The sequence below is a fragment of the Lissotriton helveticus genome, chromosome 7 (assembly GCF_964261635.1).
Source record: "Lissotriton helveticus chromosome 7, aLisHel1.1, whole genome shotgun sequence".
NCBI lineage: Eukaryota > Metazoa > Chordata > Amphibia > Caudata > Salamandridae > Lissotriton > Lissotriton helveticus.
The window spans coordinates 27,220,754-27,234,796 of record NC_136068.1 but is presented as its reverse complement, the minus strand read 5'-3'; the positions used below and the strand labels follow the sequence as shown (position 1 = coordinate 27,234,796).

Sequence of the window (14,043 nt, the reverse complement as noted above, 5' to 3'; positions counted from 1 at the left end):
GTATAATCCACAGGGAGCCTGGTGCCTGGTGCCAGCCAGGCGCACACGGTGTAGCACGGTTACAACGAATTTTTTACAACGCACTACCATTACATCGCAACTTTTACCACGCAAACCATTACAACGCAATGCGCTGGGGGGCGCTCTAGGATAGGGAATGTATTTAATATACTATCCAACACCTTCCCTGCTATCCACGGGGACTGGAGTTGGAATAGTAAATTAAATAATTCACTATCCAGCGCCTAAAAGCATTATGCGTTGTAATGGACTGCGTGGTAAAAACCGCGTTGTAAAGGCATGCGTGGTAAAAGCATGCGTTGTAGTGACACCAATCCCTCACGGCCACAGACGAGCTTGCCCTTGGGGTGCGCAGCTGCCATGCATTTATAGCCTACCTCCGGGGAGGGCGTGGCTAAAGTGCCAAGAAATCGGGGGCAACAAAACACAAACTGGAGCCCTGATGCTCTGCACCAACCTGGTAGGCTCCCCTCCCAGATGGAGCTACCAGGAAATAAAATCACAATTACCATAAAAAAGGAAAATAAATAAACTGATTAATAGCTGCTGGGGTCGACCTAGGATGGCCCCCAACCGGGTCGGGAGCCAGGCACTTTGCCGCACCTGGTGCACATACAAGGACATTAATATTTCAGGCTCAAACTCACTCCTAAGCATTGGCATAGCCAATAGGTCTCACATTTGGGACCTTATAAGTGTTTAGCCATGCAACAGTTGATGTGGTTGCACTTAGGATATTGTGGTGCATAACAAAATGCTTATAAGGTCCCAAAAGCGAGACCTATTGGCTATGCCAATGCTTTTTGTTTGTGCAACCTGAAGTTGTTGCATGGGATTGCTGTTCAACTGCTCGGAAATATTTCTGCAGGATGTTTTTGGTTTGGGGGTGCTGCGCCATGGCAATATATGAAAGATAAAGGGAGAGGCTGAGACTGGCCTTTGAGAGAGAGGCAGGGACGGTCAGTGGAAGAGAGAGAGAGGAAAAGCAGACAAGAGGCAGGAACAGGCAAAGTGTAAATATCAGAGAAACTGGGGCACAGAGAGAGGCCGAGGCAAGTTGTGGAAAAGCTAGAGATGCAGAGTCAGTGGAAAAGATAGAGACAGACAGCAGAAAGGACACACAGGTAAAGATAGAAAGACCCGCTGGAAAACAGAGAGAGGCAGAGACTGAGCCTTTGGAGAGATGGACCTATCTTTGAAAAAGGCAGCGACAGACACAGTTCTCGTGTTGTTTCACATGTCCACTTAGGGTGCTCCGTGTGTGTAAGAACGCCTTCTTCCTGTTTCACTGACATGGCATCAGACTGGAATGTAAGCAGGCAGGCCTCTTCATGTTGACAAAACAACACAGGACACTCGCATTGGCATTCCGCACCGTTCAAAGTAATTGCCCTTCTATGTGCGATGGGGAAAAGCGCCAGACATTTCTAATCTTTCTAAAAAACCAAGGAATGTTCTAGAAGTTTGTGCTTTACATTAATGACACATTTTAGCAAGACCAAGTTCACAAGGGCCCACTCTACAAACAGCCATATATTTCATCCTGGCAGGAGTTGTGTGTGTTTAAGTGTTTGCATATGTGCCCTTTGGCCTGCAGCAACAGGTGGCACTTTTACAACTCATTATGCCTGAGAAGGTATGCAGAAAACGTGCAGAGAAGCCCCCTTCAGGCCTTCGCCATACTGAAGACATTGTAGCACCAAGTTGCATTGTTGCGTGTTTGGCACAAACACAAACAGAATTCTCACGTTTGAAGTTCCCGTGCCACACAATATATATCTGGCTGCCGTCTCACTTCCTTCTTGTGGTTCTGCCTCCCAAGTGCGTGTGGTATTTAAAAAATGAATTCCATTATTTGATTATAGCACAAACTTCAGCAAAAGCAAAGCGTCTGCTGTATAAATGTCCCTAACCCCTGTCTGAGTGTCAGGCGGGCCCGAGCTGAAAGCATCATTGATAAACAAGAGCATGGCTGTATATTGCTTGTGAAAAGCACAAAAGTGAAAGGTAATTAGAAAAACAGATGGCCCATGCGTGCGCCGCTGCTCGCTCCCACAAGGTGGATGCCAGCACAAGCACGAGTGCTTGAAAAGAGCTGACTGATTCCAAAAGGTCATCTCGTAGATTAGCGCTGCGCGCTGTCTAGGCTCAACCTAATGAGCAGCGATGTAAGTGTGGCAGGCACTTTAACACTGTCAAATCCACTGTGTCCACACAGCTGGCATGCGTTTATAGCCTCCCTCCGGAGAGCGTGTGGCTGAAATTCCAGAAATCAGGGGGTAATAAAACACAAACTGGAGCCCTGACCCTCCACACCAACCTAGTAGGCTCCCCTCCCAGATGTAACTACCAGGAAATAAAATAACAATTAAAATAAAAATGGAAAATAAATTGTGAGAAAGCAACACATAAACCGATTAAAAGCCAGTGGGGCCAACCAAAGATGGCAGCTGACCGGGCTGGGAGACAAGCACCTTCCCGCACCTAGTGTGCATTCAAGGTAATTAATATTTCAGGCTCAAAACCACTCCTTAAGATGAGAAGCAAGGTATGCGTGGCAGGCGCTTTAGCAGTGTCAAATCCCTGTAATTGGAAGGCAGAGAGGATAATCTGGTTTGGTACGGGGGCCATGGAAATAACTGTTTGGCCAGGCAGTTGGGAGGGCACTGAGAGATTTGTTGTGGGAACACCATAATACAATTAATAGTGTAATGGTTAAATCCCTCATTCAGATTAACCCTGGGCAGAAACTCTGCTCCATGGAGTTTGGGGAGTTTTCCGCACTCTGCGTTACGCGGAGCACGCAGAGTTCTGAAAAGTTTTTTTCCTCGCTCGCGATCGTCAACATCAAGTTGGCGATCGCCAGCAAGGAAAATCCACCTCCAGTCATATTTTTCCTTGTTCACGATCTTCAACATCAAGTTGGCGAGCATGAGCATGGAAAATCAATTTCCCTGCAATATTTCTCAACGGGGGGGCTGATTTCTCGTTGCATGTGGTCGCACATGCTCAGGACCGCTTGTGTTGAGAAACTGTCCATTTGTGTTGAGAAAGCTCCTGCTCGAGTAAAAATCTACTCGAGCGGCAGAAAGGAAAGCCAGCGCTGTGAATGGTGCCATTCGCAATGATTGCACAGTACGGACAAGCACACTAAAAATCAGCGCGAACGGCATTTATTCAACACACTCCGCCGCTTGCAGAGCTCCACATAGCGCAGCGGAGGTTTTTTTCCACTTCGCAGAGCTCAGCGTTTCACGGAACTCCGTGAACTCCGCCCAGGGTTAAATAAGGTAATGTGAGATAGATCAGCTGGTACAAAGGTGACCTCAGGATGGTTGAACAAAATTGAAGGTGTTGAGATTAATGCATAACTCTTCCCATATCAAAATTGATTTCGATGCCCAGTAATTGTTTCTGGTAGCTTAAATGCATAAAGACAAGTATGACCGTCCACACAATTTAGCCATATACTTTATGAAAATGTATTTCAAATGTATTTCAAAATGTACAACTCAAATCTTTGTAATGCTCACATTCTCTTGCTCATGTATGTCCATTTAGTACACTCAGTCTTCTATCACAACCCCTAAGTCTTTAGTGAGGTGCATTATTGGCCAGTACTCTCACTCTAAAAATTGTAACTGCCCGACTGCATGTGCTCAGATCCTGTTTATATATTCCAGACACTCACTGGCTGCTTTCATTCTGCAGGGACAGACCTCCCTCCCACGGGCAGTCCTTGCCCCACCCCGGACTCCTGCTGGCAGACCACCCTGGGCGTGGCCTGTGGAGTTCTCCTCGGTGCTGCAATCATTGTGGCAGTGATTGTGGTTCATTATGAGAGACGTCTGAAACAGAAGGACACAAACAAGGGTAAAAGTCAATAACATGGCCCTTATTGTATCTCTCTGTATTTATACACTATATACTCTGAATATGTGACACAACAGTAATGCTTCCATCACTCTTTTCCTCAGATGAAAGCATGTACCAGAATCCCAGCGTTATCACAAACGCTGATACCCAATATGAGAACACTAGAAAAGGACGCAGGGGTCAGTCAGCGGTGAGTAGCAGGCAGTGATGAAGTCATGCAACTAATGTCTCATAATAACAAACCTAATTAATTCATATTGTTTTCGCTTTTAATATTCATGCTGCATGGAACAAGTGCATAGGCCTTCAGTAAGAGCATAGATTGAGAGCTTGGCTGTAGCTTGATGCATATTAGACAGTGTGCTATGTCTGGTAGATAAACTGCCTCCAACTCTCTGGAGTGACCCTGAGGTGGCCTGCTGTAACAGTCTGGGAGTGGCTTCTGTCAGCTAAAGATGCTGCAGGAAATCTTCCTTCCTTTATTATGCGGGCCTTTCTTACCTCTTTGGTGCATTCCATTTTAGAAAATGTAGAGGAACTCCATGCACTGGGCAGGAAGGTGTGACCCCTGCCTGGCTCTTCAGCCTACATGACGCTGGCATTACAACTCTCTACATATGTTGTCAGTGCTAACATACAATGTCTTCATCATGTCTTGTGTATACACTGTAAATGGGTTGGTGGATTTGCCTCCACTGTGGATTGACCTAGCACTGCAAACCAATCCTGGAAAGAAAGCGATCTCCACCGGGCAAACATCCCCCACGTAAGACAGCCCCAAATTGTAGGATTAGTGTAAGGAAATGAGATTTTAGTTGGGGGAACTTGCGTACTATCTACGTAAGAAATCCACAATCTTGTCTTGTCTAATACAATGTACACTAAATCATTCTGGTCTCACCCCTGTAGTTATCGCACAGAGAAGCCAGGCTAAATGTAGAGGAAATATGAAAATTATTTAGCAGTACCAAAAAAAGTCATAACAAATCCCACAAATAAATTCTAACAATTAAGAAAAATGTATTGAGTAAAATGACACAAAAATGATTCGAATGGAAATATGTCTTTTCAAAGTTTTTAGATCAAAAATCACCACAAAACACTACAGCATCCATAGTTGCAATAGACTGGCACCTAGGCTCAAGTTGAGGTCACCCGTGATGCTTCACAACTAGGCCTGGGCAGAGTTTGCGGAGTTCTGCTTCACAGAACTCTGCTAATTGGCAAAAAAATGCTGCAGTCTGAGAAGTTCTGTGAGTGGCGGAGTGCCGTAAGTCGCGCTGCTTGCCTGATTTTTAGCTCCAGGAGTTTGTCATGTTCTGTAAAAATGAGTGCGACAGGCACAACGGCCAGCTAAGAGCGCTTTCTGCCACTCGCGTAGATGTTCTACTTGAACAGCAGCTTCCTCAATGCGAGTGGCAGGTTTCTCAACGCGAGCGGTAGCGACCTGCTGAGACTACCCACATTGATAAATCATGCCGGGAGATAGTATATTGTATGATTTGTCTCGCTCATGCTCACCAAGAAACCCAAGGCGGTCCCCAACGTTCTAAAGAACTTCCGGCCCATCTCCCTGCTCCCGTTCCCAGCAAAGGTCATCGAGAAGACTGTTAACGAACAACTGACCCACTACCTCGAGGAGAACAACATCCTGGACCCTTCCCAGTCCGGGTTCCGCAGCAACCACAGCACCGAGACTGCCCTCATCGCCTCCACCGATGACATCAAGTCCCTGCTGGACAACAGAGAAACGGCGGCCCTCATCCTCCTGAACCTGTCAGTCGCCTTCGACGCAGTCTGTTACCACACACTATGAACACGCCTCCACAACTCTGGGATCCAAGAGAAGGCCCTGGACTGGACCACCTCCTTCCTCTCCGGCAGAACACAGAGCGTCCGCCTTCCCCCCTTCCGCTCCGAAGCCACCAAGATCATCTGCGGCGTACCCTAGTGTGGAATATTACAACTGGGGGGCACTACCAACCAGAATATAAGATCCTTAAGTATTTGCCCGGCGGTGTCGCCTCTTGAACCCACAAAGAAGTTAAACTATTGAAGAGGCAGGCGCTGGAGACTGGAAGGCAGGAAACAAGGTTTTTATTTTCTCCGGAGGAGAACACAACGAAACGGACAGAAGGTATCGTTCTGAGGTGCTCTAACTGCATCCCTGAGGCCTGGCCTCTTATACACAAGTTTATCTCTTTATTACATGTAACACATTCTCGTTGATACTTTGATGTACGGAAAGACATCCTCAGAATCCCCCCCTTCCCAGCCCGTTCCCACGCAAGGTTACAGTGGAAGTCCCCGCCCCGTTCACAACAGGTGATGATCATCGCGCAGCTGGGTATTCCGCCGATTCACGGAGTGTGCGGGTTTCGATCGGATCTCGTGGGATGGGGGGGGGCTTTGATCATCTCGGGGGTCCTTTGAGGAGGGAAGCTTTCTATTGTATGGGGAGGGGCAAGGGATTGGTATCGGCAGAGCTAGGTGTCGGCCTGGGAACGGGGAAGACAAACGGGCACACGGGAAAAGGGGTTTGCATCAAAAGGGCCGGAGATCATGACGGGGAAGCAGGGAGGTGTCGCGCTGGGAACAGGATGAGGGCCTGGGGCAGAGCAGCGCCGAAGAGGGGTTTATGACTCAAGGCAGGTGCAAGCAGGGGGTTGCCAGCGAAGCTAGGAGAGAGAGAGAGAGAGACGCGCTGGCTCTCGGCGAGAGCAGGTAAGCCATGGTGTCCAAAATGGCGGCTGTTTTACGCGCACAAAAGGTTTAAGGAGAGCAAGAGGGCGCCGATAATGTTGACGGTTTTCAGCCTAACTTTCAACAGTCCTCCCTTTTCAACATATCTAGCCAACTTGCTTACTCAATGTCAATTTTCATCAAATTCCTAACTTCGGTATCATACAATGCCCTCATATGTTCGCTTCCAATGTCCACAGTTTTGGGAAAAATACAACTCGCACATAAGGAACACATAGGTGGCAAACATTGAATTCCTCAGCATAGGCCACATATTACAACTACGGGAATCAGGATAATGGTGAGCAGTCTCCAGCCCCAGCTTTTGACGGTGTCCCAGAACCAACCACCAAGCGACAATTCTTCTTGCTCTTGGTGAACTTCCGAAGAGAGTCTGTGAAGATGTTCGATGGCTTTGTACACTGAGGGTGAGTTGTCCGGTATGTATGTACAACAGCTGGCCCCAATAATGCGGCATGCTCCTCCACGGTCCGCCAGAACCACATCTAGAACGAGGCGGTTCTGAAGAGCCACCAAACGGACCGCTTGGAGCTCGGCAGTGTTGTTGGCAAAGATGCCCGCTGTGATGTTCATGGTTGTCTCGACTGCCTGAGTCAAATGTCGGATGGCACGGCTGTTTGCCATCGGGCCCCAGAGGGGGACGAGTCCTTTCATAGCATCGAGGAACTGTGCCCCTGTTGAGTCGGCTTGCTCAACGTCTTTGGCTCGTTTTTGTCTGTGGTGATTCGCTGGGGCCACATAAGTTGGAGGAAGGACGAAGGAGATGTAGCAAGTGCCCCCCCAGCCTTTGGGGAGCCAGGTGTAGGCCTTCGTGCCACAGATGAAATACATGTTTGGGGATGACACAAAGGAAGGTGGATCCGTGGAGTCCAAAGTTCTGGTAAAGCGGCAAGCGCTGCGACCCACCAGCTGTGTCCCAAGTCCTTCTACACACATGTGGCCTGTGACGTTGATGACCGTCAGGGCCACAGTCAGAGTGGCAGCCGTTCGTTTCCGCAGATAGGAGAAGGTGGGTCTGGTTGGATTGTTGAACACCTGCATTTCGATTCGTTCTTTGGCCGGGATGTCCATTTGGATCGAGTCGCTGGGGGTCAGCGGGCAGAAGTGTGTCTTTGTCTTGTTTCGCCCGGCCCCATGAGGAGAATGTGCTGCAGTTCTGCTGGAGGTGGCATTGTCCGTATAGCTCTCTTGCAAGAGGATCAGCCAGGCAAGGCAGGAGCCGTGGACGGAGAAGGGTGAAGGGATGAATGGTATTGAATGTCCAGTGGCATGGGGTAGCAACCCACAGATCCAGCAGTTGGTGGCGTTGGTGGCAAGATTGTGCTGGTGAAGTAGTTGCACGAAAGAGTTGTTCCAAAACTCCTTTCGTCTCTCTCTTAGTTGAGGAGAGAGCGAAATTAGATAATGTTCCTTCACGGTGGTAGGCTGAGCAGTGGTTAGGAATGTTTCGTGAGCAGGTGCGTGTTCTTCCATAATCCAGAGCGTAGTCATGAGGAGAAAACAGAGGAGAATTACGATGAAGAGTGCAATTGTCTTTGAGCTATGGAGCCTGTCTATTCTCGGATTTCTGTAGTGGGTATTTCCTGCTGTCTCCGTCGGCTTCTTATTTGGCGCTTCCATCATCTTCTTATCTGGCGCTTCCATCATCTTCGTCTTCAAGGTGCTCGGTAGTGGGCAGGACCACAGACTTAGTTTTAGCTTCTCTCCAGGTAACCCTTGGTAGTTTGGGTCACCGTTCTGAGATCCTCTAACCTAGTCCGTGGCCTACTTAGCCGAAGCTCCCTCCTTTCGACGCAGGAAATACCCTTCTCGAGATGGCACAGTGGGGTCAGGATGTTTTGAAAGTTCAAGTGTCTCTGTATCAGGGTAGCAGTTCAACGATGGTCGGTCCTGGTTCAGGAGCTCTTCTTGGGTGTTGACGGTGTCTGTCGTGGCCAGGGCTGGAGAGACCTTCTTGCAGTGATGAGCGTGCAGCCAGTGTTTCTTCCCCTCCACTCGAAGTGCGGTCCGAGTGGTGATCAGCACTTGCCAGGGGCCCGTCCACCGGGGTTCCAAACTCTTTGATCGCTGAAAGTTTCGGATCAGCACGAAGTCCCCCGGCTGGATGGCGTGACCCGGACCCCTGGAAGCATCGGGGATGGCCTGCTGCACCTGCTGATGAAGGACAGACAAAGTTTCAGTCAATTTGTACAGATAATCAGACATTAGGACATCCGGAACGTCATGAATGGAAGTTGGTTTCGGGGCAGACCAGACGCTCATGGGTCGACCGAAGACAACTTCATAAGGGGTTAAGTGATGTCGGGTGGGGGTAGAGCGCATCGATAGCAATGCCAATGGGAGGGCGTCTGGCCATTTCAGGCCCGTCGTAGCCACTATTTTGGCCAGTTTAAGCTTTAGTGTGGCATTGTGTCGTTCGACAAGCCCAGCAGATTGAGGGTGGAAGACTGCGTGGAATTTCTGTTTGATACCCAGCCCATTTAGGATGAGCTGGATAACGTTGGCTACAAAGTGGGGGCCATTATCACTCCATAAAACACGACAGAGGCCATAACGGGGGAAAAACTCCTTTAACAGGACCTTTGCAGTGGCCATAGCGGTGTTGTCACGGGTTGGATATGCTTCCACCCATTTGCTAAATGCGCACACCACGACGAGTACATATTTCAGGCCTTGGCATCTGTCTAGCTGGATGTAGTCCATCTGCAGGACTTCAAATGGGTGGTTTGGGACCCCAAATCCCCCCCGGGGTACTACAGTTCCCTTCCCGGGGTTGTGTTGCAGGCATATTAAGCATTGTTGGACCAGGCGTTTGGCGGAATCTGGGATCTTGTCATTGTGCCAAACCCTGGAGACAAGTTCGATCATGGGGGCTGATCCAATGTGGGCAGGGGAGTGTGCCATGGTTAATATGGGAATCAAGTATGAATCAGGTAGCAACCATCTGTTCGTGTCTTTTGTCCGCCAGCAGCCTTCATCGTCTTTCAATCCCACCCGTGCCCATTCAGTCAATTCGTGTTGTGTGCTAGCCGTTTGTATGTCTCTAATTGTGTCCTTGGCGTCAGTCCAGTTTTCTGCTTGTGACCTGGTCACGTACATATGTGTTGTCGTTCTATTTTCAGCTGTCGTTCGGGCGGTGATGTCGGCTAGTGCATTTCCCTGTCCAATAATGTCTGTCACCTTCTTGTGTGCCTGGCATTTGATAACGGCAAGTTTGTTGGGGAGGAGGACAGCTTCGATTAAGGCGGAGACTAAATCCCCGTGCAAAATGGGTGTGCCGTGTGAGGTCAAGTATCCTCTCTCCCTCCAGAGGAGCCCAAAATGGTGAACCACCCCGAAGGCATACTGGCTGTCGGTGTAAATGTTCGCCGTGGTTCCTGTTGCCAGGATGCAGGCTCTCGTCAAAGCAATCAGTTCCGCTGCCTGGGCAGATCGCTGGGTGATGCGGGCTGTTTCTACTACAGTTCGAGCCGTGGTGACTGCATAGGCAGCGGAAGTGGTACCATCGGAGAGTTTGATGCAAGAACCGTCCACCCACAACTCCCCGTCGGGGTCAGGGAAAGCTGTGTCTCTGAGATCGACCCTACTCCTGGTCTGTTCGTCCGTAAGAGTCACGCAGTCATGTACAGGGTGCACATTGGGATCGTTCTCTGGCAAGGGTAACAGAGTTGCTGGGTTCAGTGTGGTGCATCTTTTCAGGGTGATATGGGGGGCAAGCAAGGTCAGTTCGTATCCAGTCAGTCGTGCACTCGTCAGGTGTTGCGTCTTGGTTTGGTTCAGGAGGGTGTCGACTGCATGGGGTACCAGTACCGTGAGGGAATTCGAGAGTACAATCCCCTCGCTCTGTCGGATAGAGACTGCAGCAGCAGCTACAGCTCGAAGGCAGGCAGGCAAGGCTCTGGCGACAGGGTCAAGAGTGGCAGAGAAGTAAGCGCACGGTCGTTGTTTAGGACCGATGGCCTGGGTCAAGACAGATAAAGCGCACCCCTCCCTTTCGTGAGTGAAAAGGGAGAAGGGCTTTCTGTAATCAGGGGTACCCAGGACAGGGGCTGAGCAGAGGGCATCTCGTAGTTCCGTGAAGGAAGTTTGACACTCAGGAGTCCAAGGGAGTGGGAAAGGGACGTCTTTGTTTAGGAGAGAGAGCAGTGGTTTTACAACGAGGCTGAAGTTTGGCAACCATTGTCGGCAGAAGGAGGTGAGGCCTAATAGGGAGCGAACCTGCTTCTGGGTTTTAGGGACAGGGGTGTCTAGAATGGTCTGGATTCGATCAGGGGTGAGTTTCCTTCCATCTTTGGACAGAAGGTGGCCCAGGTAAGTGACCTGGGGTAGGCAGAATTGCAACTTCTTCTTGGAGACCTTGTGGCCATTTTCCGCAAGGAAGTGCAAGAGTTGAATGGTGGCGGTAACCGCTAGAGGGGTGGTGTCGGCTGCCAAAAGGATGTCATCGACATATTGTACCAACACCACCCCGTCGGGTAACCGGACTTGGTCTAGTTGCCTTTTGAGGGCCTGGCTGTAGATGCTAGGGCTCTCCGTGTAGCCTTGAGGGGCTCGGCAAAACCTATATGAGCGGGATTTTAGGGTAAAGCCGAAGAGATATCGGCTGCCTGGGTGGATGGGGATGGAGAAGAATGCGTTCTTGAGGTCGATGACGGAAAAGGTGGTGGCAGTGGATGGAATCAAGGTCAGGATGGTGGTGATGTCTGAGACCACAGGGTACTGGGGTACCACCACTTTGTTGATCTCTCGGAGGTCGATGATGAAACGGTATGCTTTCTCATCTCCCTCTCCCTGCTTCTTGATAATGGGCAAGATAGGGCTGTTGCAAACGTTGCTAACCACTTCCTCTACCACTCCTGCGTCTATCAGTGACTGGATAATCATTACCAATGCCTTCTCGCCCTCTGGCGATATCCGATATTGTGGGAGTTTTGGGAGTGTTGCGTCTGGTCGGACAGTAATGTGCACTGGGTCAATTAACATACGCCCTACGTCCGAATCCGCTTTGGCCCACAGATACGGAGGTAGAGTGTCAAGCAGGGACGCGTCGACGTCGGTGATGGAAAACATGTGTCGGGGGGAACAATGTCTAAGCAGAACGGGGTTGTCGTAAAGAAACACTCGAACTCCATCTTGAGAACACCTAATCGTCGCTCGGAAGTGTTTCAGTAAGTCAAGTCCCATAATGGCGTCAGGGCTATTGGAGGAAAGCAAGAACGTGGTGTCGGTGGTGTTGTTTTCTACGTCAAAGAGAATCGGGGCAGACAAAGAGTTGGTGGAGGGCGTTCCATCGAAACCTGTCGATGTTATGAGTGAGCCAGACAAGGGTGCCCTTGGAATCAGTCGTTTAGATAACGCACTACGTGTTGCGCCAGTGTCTACCAGAAATGGAGACTTGGTACCCAGGACCTTAGCAGTGACATAAGGGCCCTGCTGGTCAACATAGAGCTCGACTGGATCCCTCCCTCGCCCTTGGCTGTCCTATGCAAAGGTGTGAGTGTCGTCATAGTCAGATTGTTGATATTGGTTCTGTCTGGGTCGATCGAACGTATTTGGTCTGCTTGATCTGTCATTAGTCGCGTCATTTGGGGGCCCTCGTTGTGGTCCCTTAGGTCTCGGTCCGTTTGCTACATCCCTGGGGTCTCTGTTCCTGATCATTTCCAGGAGAACTGGGCACTGGGATTTCCAATGGCCAGTCCCTTTGCAGAAAGCGCACTGGTCATCTCTAAGGTCTGTGCGTCCACTGTAGGGAGTCAGAGTGCGGTCCTGGGGAAATGCAGTCTTAGGGACGTTTGTCTGGTAGTTTCCCCGGTATTGGTCTCGTCCTATAGTCACCCCTTGCAGTTTGGCAATCATCACCCTCTCTTTTAAGTCTTTCTTCTTTTTCTCTGTCGCCCTATCGTTTTCATTTTTCTGATGCTCATAATATTGGGCCATTTGGAGAATCGCTGTAGGTTTGGAGGCTGCCCAACTACTCTCGCTGGCCTGTAGTTTCTGGGAGATGTCCAATGATAGGCCCTTAACATAATTCTGGACAAACAGATGGTGTCCGGTTGCAGTGGTCATGTCCTGGCCGCTGTAATCGGAGAACACCGTTTCAAACCGGGAGAAGTATTCCGATACATCCTCCTGGGGTTTTTGGCGACAGGCTGTTACTATCGACCAGTCCACTTTCTTTTCTGGGATTAGGGTTTTTAATTTCTCTATGATTTTATCTGGGAGGTCTAGAATGGATTTCAACGGCTTTTGTCCTGGTCCCCGTTGTTTGTCCAAGTCATCGAGTTGTGACCAGGTGTGTCCGAACAGCTCAAGGTGGTCGACTTTCCGGATTTGCTTCCACACATCAGCTGGCAGACATAACCCGAAGAACAAGTCGATGTCAGCCAGGGTCATGATCGTTGAACCCAGGGCTGTACCTAATTCAGTATAGAAGGCAGTGGGGTTTTTACGTAGGTCGGGTAGAGATTTCCGGAATGTCAGTATCTCTTGCCGGTCCCATGGCTGGTAGACCCAGTTGTATACTACCCTTCCCTTTGCATCTTGGTTGTTTGCATCATCGTGAGTCCCTGTACCTCGAGGGGGAACCCAGTAAGGGGCAGCCTCACGTATCGGCATCATGGTGTTAGATTGCTCGGTTGGTGGTTCGGTCACTACGGGGGCTGCGGATTTAGCTCCTGGCTTTCGTTCAGTGAGGTGGCGGAAAACCTCAAGCGTACGCGTAAGGAGGTCCGACACATCACACTCGCCCTCATCCCCGATATCGACCTTCCGGTACAGAGTCCTTAGGCTCTCGGGACCTTTGTCTCGATATCGGTCCTCGTATGCATTCAAGACATGATAACACAGCCGTACGGTAAAATGTCGTCTGTGACTCCCTGTATACGAGCTGAACATATCTGTGATGTACTCTTCATCATCCTTCCTTTCTACCAGTGTCCTCGCTATTTTGTCGATCCCCGCTCGCTCATCCTTGTCTAGTCTGTTTGTTCTTGCAGGGCCAGCCCCTCGAGTCTCATGGTCATCTAACGTTGTTGTTGATGCGGGTTTTAATACAAGGGGTTCGGCTGGCACAGAGGCTATTGGGGCCGACGCTGTGGCGGTACCTTCGCTTGTACCTGGGGGTGGCGCGTGCTGCGCCAAGGGTTGAGAAGGGGCATATGGAGGGGGCATGTAGATGATAGGAGGACCTAACAGCAGGTCCTCATTGGCTTGTCGTTTCGAGGGTAAGTCAGGGTAGAGCATGGAGGGGGTTCTAACCGGACACTGGCTTGGCGTTTCCCTTTCTAGTTTCTGTTTAGCTTTCTCTCTTTCCTCTATCTCCTTTTTTAGTTTCTGAGCAGCTAGGTGGGCTGCTTTTTGCAGCTCTTTTTCCAACCTACTCTC

The 14,043-nt window shown here is 49.9% G+C and overlaps 1 protein-coding gene across 1 annotated transcript in view; it reads left to right on the top strand.

Annotated features, from left to right (window-relative positions):
- LOC144767949 (cell adhesion molecule CEACAM6-like) overlaps nt 1-14,043 on the top strand; it is a 483,576-nt gene that overhangs the window by 448,423 nt on the left and 21,110 nt on the right. Inside the window, exons 5-6 of the mRNA XM_078651301.1 lie at nt 3,733-3,894; nt 3,999-4,087. Coding sequence (XP_078507427.1) covers nt 3,733-3,894; nt 3,999-4,087 — 251 coding nt within the window. The remainder of the gene's footprint in view (nt 1-3,732; nt 3,895-3,998; nt 4,088-14,043) is intronic.